At 47.9% G+C, this 8,691-nt stretch overlaps 1 protein-coding gene across 1 annotated transcript in view; it reads left to right on the top strand.

The window, feature by feature from the left end:
- The first annotated feature begins 602 nt into the window (after positions 1-602).
- The window catches only part of LOC141996313 (uncharacterized), a 29,637-nt gene continuing 21,548 nt past the window's right edge, over positions 603-8,691 (top strand). Inside the window, 1 exon segment of the mRNA XM_074968293.1 lies at positions 603-747. Within this exon segment, the coding sequence (XP_074824394.1) occupies positions 609-747 (139 nt within the window). The 5' untranslated portion in view covers positions 603-608.

Genomic DNA, 8,691 nt, shown 5'->3' with positions numbered 1-8,691 from the left:
CTGGTGAGGATTTAAAACGGCCTTAGTTGATTTTGGGGTGCTGGGAGGGGTTGTGTCTGTGCTGTGTTACAGGACCATGTCCTTACATACCGGAGCCTATATAGGGTGACCAGATGTCCCGATTTGTTAGGGACAGTCCCGCTATTTGGGGCTTTTTTCTTATATGGGCGCCTATTGCCCCCCACCCCCGTCCCGATTCTCACACTTTCTATCCGGTCATCCTTAGCCCATAGCTAATGTTCTCGATCTGTATTCAGGTAGCTGAATAAATGCTCTGACTGGCAGCCATGCTGGGCACCTGACGGTAACCCTCATGTCTCAGGCTCGGCACGTTTCAAACTCAGGCCACTTATTGAGAGAACTGAGCGTGGCTCTAAGAACCGAACATTAGGTTGCTGTTTTTGAAAACTCGGGTCAAGCCTTTCACCAGTATGGCAGAGTCTAGAACGTCTGTCTGTAGGGGACAAACCCAGGAAGAACTGGGATATAAAATGGACTAAAAGCCCTTCTGAAACATCCTCAATTGCCTCCTCATCCTGCCAGGCTGCAAAATAACATCCACATTGTGCTACAGATCTGCCCATCCTTCCAAGTGACAGGGAAGAGAAATGGCTTCCCTGGAGCCCGTGACGTTTGAGGAGGTGGCTGAGTATTTCTCCAAGGAGGAATGGGCCCTGCTGGACCCCACTCAGAGAGCCCTCTACAAGGACGTCATGCAGGAGAGTTATGAGATTGTGACCTGGCGGGGTAAGGATTCCTGTCCCCTCAGGTATTAGAAGTTGGGTGGTCTTTGAAGCAAAGGGGTCAGATTCTGTGCAGTTTTCTTAACTAGTCCCCCAGATTTCAGGGGGAATCAGATCTGATTTCAGGGGGATCAGATCTTGTGTGCAAGAGACTGTCCCCTCCACATCCCCTCCCATGTGACAGGCAATTCAGGCACATAAAAACCGAGGCTGGTTCCACCATTCTGTGGGTCTTCCGGCCCCTCAGCCATCTCAGCCATTGGACCAACATCTTGTGACTTAGCTCTGCCTAAGTCCTCACTGGCCAGATTTTCAAATGTGCTTCATCTCCATTTGCACATCTTCTGTCTCTGCCAGCTGTGTTAGTGTGAAGCCCCAGATGTTCTCAGCTCTCTTTCACCAGCCCAGATGGGCATGGACCATAGTCACGGGACAGGATCCAGTTACCATTAGCGTCTCCAGGGACACCTCTTGTGCCCATGTGCTGAATTCTTGGAAGGAAGGTGGTCTTCCTGGTGTCCTTGCCTGGCCGTGACTGATCTCTGCGAAAGGGTTCCTCGCAGGGAGAGGGGCTCGGTTCTCGTGCTGAGTGAGGGTTCATGAAGTAGCCTGCTGAGACAACAAAGGTCTTACCTGCAACTGGAAGACTTTCCTCTGTCTGCCTGTAACACAATAGTTATTGAATGCTGCGTCGAATCAGTTCCAAAATTCCAGGCAACATTCTAGGCAGCCATGGCCAGAACTCTATCCATCGTGGGGGGAAATGCAAAAATGGAAGGCAAGGAAAGGGGGATCAGATGCAGCCCTTGCCATCTGTTTAGCACAGCCACAGTTTCAGGCACCTCTTCGATTATCTATAGCTCATCCCATCCTGGCCCATCCTCCCAGGAGAGTTTGAGAGCAGAAACGCTTCAACGGGAGAGACTGAAGGAGACCCGCATCAGATTATCCCAGAGACAGAGCGGCGGGCTTCCCACCGCCCAGGGGAATAGCCTAACCACGGGGCTAAAAGTTGGGAGGGAGTTCTCCCTCCTCCCTGTTGTATGGAAGTTTGTCTATAGCGATGCAGTCCGGTAGGCGAGCTCTGGGCACTCTTGCCAAATTGGGTCTCACGGCAAGTCAGGCAGAGGCACGCCTGTCTTCCCCATCTGTAGTGGTGCTGGAACACTGTCTAGAGTGGGGGTGCTGTGCCCCCCCTTACCCCATCTGCACTACCCACCCCCATGGGAGCAGGGCCATGGCTCCGGGAGGGGGGAACATGGATAGGGGTAAGGGGGCCGAGGCTGGCGTAAAACCTGAGGGTGCTGTAGCACCCCCCATGCCCCTAGTTCCTGTGCCCATGCCCACCTGGAGACCTGGCGAGAGAGGCCCTGCGTGTGCTCAGAGGTGCTGAGAAAACGTTTACTGCAAAAATTAGGTGCCGCTTCAGTTTCGGGGCCTACGGGGTTCGGCAGCCGCTGAGCAGGGATTTGGTTGATCTCAGTGGGGCCCGATTATAGGACTTGGGCACCTAAATCCTTTTGTGAATCTAGCCCTGGGTCTCAGTTTCTCCATTCCCCATCTGTAAAATGGGTAGAATGGCCCCTCCCTACCTCACAAGGGAGGAGTAAGGATAAATACATTAAAGACTGTGAGCTGCTCAGACACTATGGTAATGGCGGAGGCCATGTCAGAACCAGTGGCCGCAGAACAGGGCCCTTATTTCAATTGGAGATACCAAGTGCTGGTGTAATGAATAGTCTCTTTCCCTCCTGCGGCAGCAGCCGTGGCAAAGGGTTACAAGAATTCCTTGCGCCAAAGTCTCCATCTCTGCTGGGGCTCCCCATCGTCAATGCTCCAGTTTGCCCCATCCCTGCCGGAGCTGTTGCAGGTGCCCAGGACCGTGGAGGTCTGTGTGGAGGATGGCAAGGGGCTCCGCAGTGCCAGATGTTGATAGCAGCAGTCAAGAAGCGAGTGTCATGCTTGGGTAATCTTTCAGCTCCTTGGCCTCTTGGCGGGGTAGAGTTTTCATTCAGCAAGTGCTGGGATTTGGGGCGGTTCATTCATTTCCGGCAGGTAACTTCACAGATTAGCAGGACTTTATGTCTGCATTTGAGTCCAGATGGGAAGAAGCAAGTTACTCCAGATCGCTGGTTCTGTGTTGCACAGTGTAGCTCAAATGGATGCAGAGGGGCAGTTCTGGTGTTTCTGAGATCCATGTCCAGGCCAGGGTGTGGCTGGCTGCACGTGTGGGACTGGAGGCGTCCTGTGAGAATAGGAGCTGGAAAATCTAACGGAAGGTTTTTTGCTGCTGTGTCTGAGGAATTATTTGTGTGGATGTCCAAGTCCCCCAACACCATGAGCCTGGTTCATCACCATGTCAGACAGCATCTCTGTCCATGGCTCTGGGACCCTTTGGGGAAGCAGTGACTCTGAAAAGAACCAAAAGGTCGTGGTGGAAACATATCTTCCAGTGCAATGCTGTAACAAAGACGGCTAGTAATGATTCTAGGATAGATTAGCAGGGGAATAGGGAATAGCAATAACGAGGCGATATTACCTCTTTAAATGGGATTGGTTAGACCATTGATGGGTGCTGTGTCTAGTTCTGGTGTTCACACTGAAAAAAGGATGTTGTCAAATTAGCGCAGGTTTAGAAAAGAGTGATTTGTCAACTGGAAAATCTGCTTTAGAGATTCATATTTTATAAGGGCTGAATGGACCGTTGGGATCATCTAGTCTGACCTCCTGTGTGTAACACAGGCCATAGGAGCTCCCCTGAATTACTCTGTTTAAAATAGAGCACATCTTTTAGCAAAAAAAAACAAACAAACAAACAACCCAAATCTTGATTTTAAGAATTCCCAGTGATGGAGAATCCGCCATAACCCTTGCTAAGTCTTTCCTAATGGTCAGTTGCCCTCACTGTTCAAACTTTGCAACTTATGTCAAGTCTAAATTTGTCTAGCTTCAACTTCCAGCCATTGGATCTTGTTATACCTTTTTCTGCGAGACCAGAGAGCCCATTATTGTTACATTTCTGTTCCCCATGTAGGCATTCATAGATTACGGTCAAGTCTCCCCTTCACCTTTTCTTTGATCAATGGGAGAGATTGAGCTCCTAGAGGCTTTCATTATAAGGCCTGTTTTCAATCCTTTTATCACACTCATGTTTCTTCTCTGAACCTCCCCCCCCCCCCCGGCCGAATTTTTCAACAGCCTTATTGAATTGCTGGCACCAGAAATGGACATTGTATTCCAGCAGTGGTCGTATGATTCTAAAACACAGAGGTAATATGACCTCTCTACTGGTACTCGAGAGTCCCCTGTTTATGCCTCCAAGGTGTGCAGCAGCTGCTCGGGCCTCAGTGTCACACACCGGAAGCTCCTGTTCGGCTGATTATCCATCATAACCCTGACACCTTTTTTCAGAGATATTGCTTCCAAAGAGAGTCTCCCAGCCTATGAGGGTGGCCTGCATTCCTTGTTCCTAGAGGTATCATTTTACATTTGGCCATATTGAAGCCCACAGTGTTTTCTTGCACCCATCTCACCAGGCAATCCAAAGGGCTCTGTATCAGTGACCTGTCCACTCCTTTAATTACCATTACCCCAGTCTTTGTGTCATCTGTAATCTTATCAGTGATGATTTTATGCTTTCTTCCACAACACTGATAAAAATGTTAAATAGTTTAGGGCCAAGACTGGACCCCACTAGAAACAAACATGCTTGACAATGATTCCATTTACAGCTATGTTTTGAGATTTATCAGTTAGCCAGTTTTTATTTTTCTAAGCTGTGGGCAAGCAAACAATACGTGTTTTAATATGGCTAAATATAAATGAAAACATCTAGGAACAAAGAATGTTGACCATACTTTCACAAGGGAGGGACGGGGGTGGGGGGACTCTGTCCTGGGAAGTGGTGACTCTGGAAAAAAAATGGGGAGTTGTTGTGGATAATCAGCTGAACATGAGCTCCAGTGTGATTTTTGTGTCCAATTGCTAATGCAATCCTTGGATGCATAAACGGGCCTCTCAAGTAGGAGCAGAGAGAGTTATTTTACCTCTGGTTTTGGTGCTGGTGGAATACTGTGTCCTGTTCTGATGCCCATAATTGAAGAAGGAAGCTGATAAGCAGGAGAGGGTTCAGAGAAAAGCCACAAGAATTATTAAAGGATTAGAAAACCTGCCTTATAGTAAATGACTCCAGGAGCACAATCTATTTAGCATAACAAAGAGAAGGTTAAGGGGTGACTTGATCACAGTCTAATAAATACCTACGTGGGGAACAAATATTTAGCAATGGGCTCTTTATCTACCAGAGAAAGGAATAACAAGAAGCAGTGGGCTTAAATTGCAGCAAGGGAGGTTTAGGTTGAACATTAGGAAAAACTTCCTGACTGTCAGGGTGGTGAAGCCCTGGAACAAATTGCACAGGGAGGTTGTGGAGTCTCCGTCATTGGAGGTTTTTAAGAGCAGGTCAGACAAGGGATGATCTAGAATCTAGACTGAAGAAAATACTTAGTCCTGCCATGAGTGCAGGGGACCGGACTAGATGAGCTCTCGAGGTCCCTTCCAGTCCCATGATTCTATTATTTCAATGCCTGGAAGTTGAAGCTAGAAAGATTTAGACTGGAAATAAGGAATACATTTTTAACAGTGTGTAATTAATCTTTGGAACAATTTACCAAGGGTCAGGGTGGGTTCTCCATCTCTGACCATTTTAAAATCAAGATTCGATGTTTTCTTAAGGATCTCTTCTAGGAATTGTTTGGGGGAAGTTCTTTTAATGGCTTGTGTTACACAGGTGATCAGACTAGGTGATTACAATGGTCCCCTGTGGCCTTTGACTTTCACTTGTTCTTTTTTGTAATGTCTGTATAGCACCTTGTGGACAATTTGCCTCATAATAACTCCAAAACAGAGACATTAACGAAACCAGAAATCCAGAAATATGGGGCCTATTTTTGCCTTTTCTTTTCTCTGTGTGATGGGTTATATCCTCCCATTATGCTTAATCTTTGCAACACTGAAGGAATCGGGCATGTTTAGTCTAGAGAAGAGAAGGCTCCGGGGACACATGATACCAGTCTTCAACTATTTAGAAGGCTGTTGTAAAGAGGATGGCAATCCATTGTTTTTCATGTCCACCAAGGGCAGGACAGGAAGGAATCAACTTAGTCTGCTGCAAGAGAGATTTCAGTTAGATATCAGGAAAAAACTATCTAGACTCTAAGAATAGTTCAGCACTGGGAAAGCCAAGCAGGGAAGTTGTGGAATCCCCGTCATTGGAGGGCTGTAAGAAGAGGCTGAAAAAACTCTTGGCAGGGATGGTATAGGTTTACTTAATCTTGCCTCAGCCCAGGGGGAAGGGTTTGTTGATCTCTCTGGGTACAACTACACTAAGACAGGCCTCTGACTCATGGTTAAGCTGAAGCTCCCCTTCCCTGCACACACACCTCACTCTCACATGGTTCAGCAAGCTCTCGGGACCCACAGCCTAGGACCCTGCTACGAAGGTAGGGCAAAGCCCTGTCATTTTGCAGCATATATGCAGCTCGAGATGGAGACCCAAGTGGGAAGGCTGCAGAGTGTAGTACAGACACGTTAGCATGGCAACAAGACCCACGTCCGGTACTTGTAAGCCAGGTTTACAGTTCAGTGAGGATGTTCAAGCATGGGTCCCACAGACCTGTGTTTACAATGCAGCAGTGTAGACATACCCTTGAAGTCCCTTCCAATCTTGCATTTGTATGATTCTGTGACTTATACCTAATCTATTACTAATTTGTTCTAACTTTTACTAATGTTTTCTAATCAGTTCTTCTTTATTTGTCCAGATGAGGTTTCGAATTCCCCCATGTTGGATGCCACACACTTTGATATAGGACGTTTTACTCTCCAACCTTTAGAAATTCCGAGGACGGTTTATAGTGCGAGACTTAAGAAGCTCACTATGTTTACCTAAACAAAGAGACAGTAGAGTGGTGACTTGATAGCCTAAAAATACCTACAAGGGGAAGAGAAGAGGGCTTTTCAATCTAGGAAACAACATAGTTTGGGAGCTTAATGTAGTACAATCGTATTCCGTGGGCATGTTCGTGATAGAAAGGTAAGGGAAGTGTCATTTGGTTCATAAAAATCTACAGAACCGTAATTTCCATGGTGTCACTCTCTGCAGCTTGGGAGGGGAAACTGATTATCCCTCCAGGCTCCCACTTCCAGGTTCCTCCAGTTAGTAGAAATCTTGATAATACAGTGTCATAGGGAAAGGGTTGAGTTGGGTATCATTCAAAAGCCTTTTCTTCCGTGAACATAATGGTACCAAACATGACAAACCTAGAACAATCGTGTAGATACCTAATAGAGAAAATGTTTAAAAATCAACTTTTTTAATTTATATTTTAACACAGGGACACATTACTTACATAGAAAAAACCCTGATCGTTGGTAATCCTAGGGAAGTTAGCCTTGACATATGGGACTGAAAACCCTTGTTCATCAAAGTCATCACCATTGTCATTTCCATCTAGGCCGCCAATTCTAGACACGTGGTCACACTGATCCCTGTCTGCACTGCACTCGTACGTCTCTGTGCAAGGCAGGCTGCTGGCCAAACATCTGCAGGGCGGTGAGCATCTGGTCTTTTCACGCGAGCATTCCATTAGCTGTAGGATTGATTCAGGAGCGTGAAGTATTTGGCTGGAGTGATCAGTCCATCCTTCAAGACCCATCCATGCCTGGTAGGGGAGGGGAGTTTTGGGTGTGCTTGATGTAGGAATAGCTGGTTGATTTTCTCTGGCCTGTGTGATGCAGGAGGTCAGGCTAAACGACCGTAATGGTCCTTTGGGCCATCGCATGTCTGATTCTAAGTCTTCAGGTTTGTAATTACCTGGATACCCAATTAGTCTTTTCCTTGGGCTTGGGTCCCAGTTACAACAAGCATCCCTCTTCAGTGAAGAACTGAAGTGTGGGCTTAACTTCCAGTAATGTCAATGGGGCTCAAGCCCTGAGCTAGAGTGCTTTGCGCAGGGGGGGCACCTTGGAGATAATTCAGATGGGATTGGTGAGATTTGTCGGGCGGGGGGCGTCTCCCACGTTGGAGCCCGTGGGAGTAGAGGTTGGAGAATAATTGCTCCTCCCGTAGAGTTTCCCTCTCTGGGTCTGTGGTTTGTGGAGCAGACTAGGGGAGTGAGGAGACCCAGAACCAGGCCTACAGTGTCTGCCCCTCTGTGGGAGCAGAGTGGGTCTCCTGGGTGATGGGGAAGGGCCGATTGACCCTTCAGCCCCTACCTCTAGTCCATTGTGACCCCACAGAACTAGGCTCTTCCCTCTCTGTGCTGGACAGGGAACAGGTGTTTAATGATCTTCTTTTCAGGCCCTGGTTGGCATTTCTTCTGTTTGTTTCTTCATCACTTGTACGGAGAAAGCACCTCAAGGCCCCAGTACAGGATCACAGCCCTGCTGAGGCGGGTGCTGTATGGAGAAATAGGGATAGTCTCCACCCCAAACTGCTCACACTCACAAGTAATAGCTTCCAGTTCTGGCTTGTGTTTTGGAGGGATATGGGGGAGGGGGATGGAGAGAGGAGTTAATTGGCAGTGACAGAGGCTTCGATGCAAACAAGATACCTGGAGAGGGTAGCAGCTCTGCTCAGCTCAGGTCCCCAGGGGAGTAAGTCAGGGCAACTCCCTAGGCAGAGTGGAGGAAGCCTTGCTCCAGACCAGCTCGTCATGGGATCTTGTACCATTTATAGCCCAGTCCCTGCAGGGTGGGGCTGGGGAGAGGAAACACCTCTCTGGGTGGGCTGCTCAGACCCTGGATCTGGAATACTAACGCCCCTGACTGTAATGAACAAGATCAACACTTGATTTCTTGCCCCCCAGCAGGATTTCTAATTTCCAAACCAGATGTGATCTCCCGGCTGGAACGAGAGGAGGAGTCGTGGGTCCATGGTCTCCAGGGT

The sequence above is a fragment of the Natator depressus genome, chromosome 11 (genome assembly GCF_965152275.1).
Source record: "Natator depressus isolate rNatDep1 chromosome 11, rNatDep2.hap1, whole genome shotgun sequence".
Lineage (NCBI taxonomy): Eukaryota > Metazoa > Chordata > Testudines > Cheloniidae > Natator > Natator depressus.
This window is presented reverse-complemented; position numbering and strand designations above follow the sequence as displayed.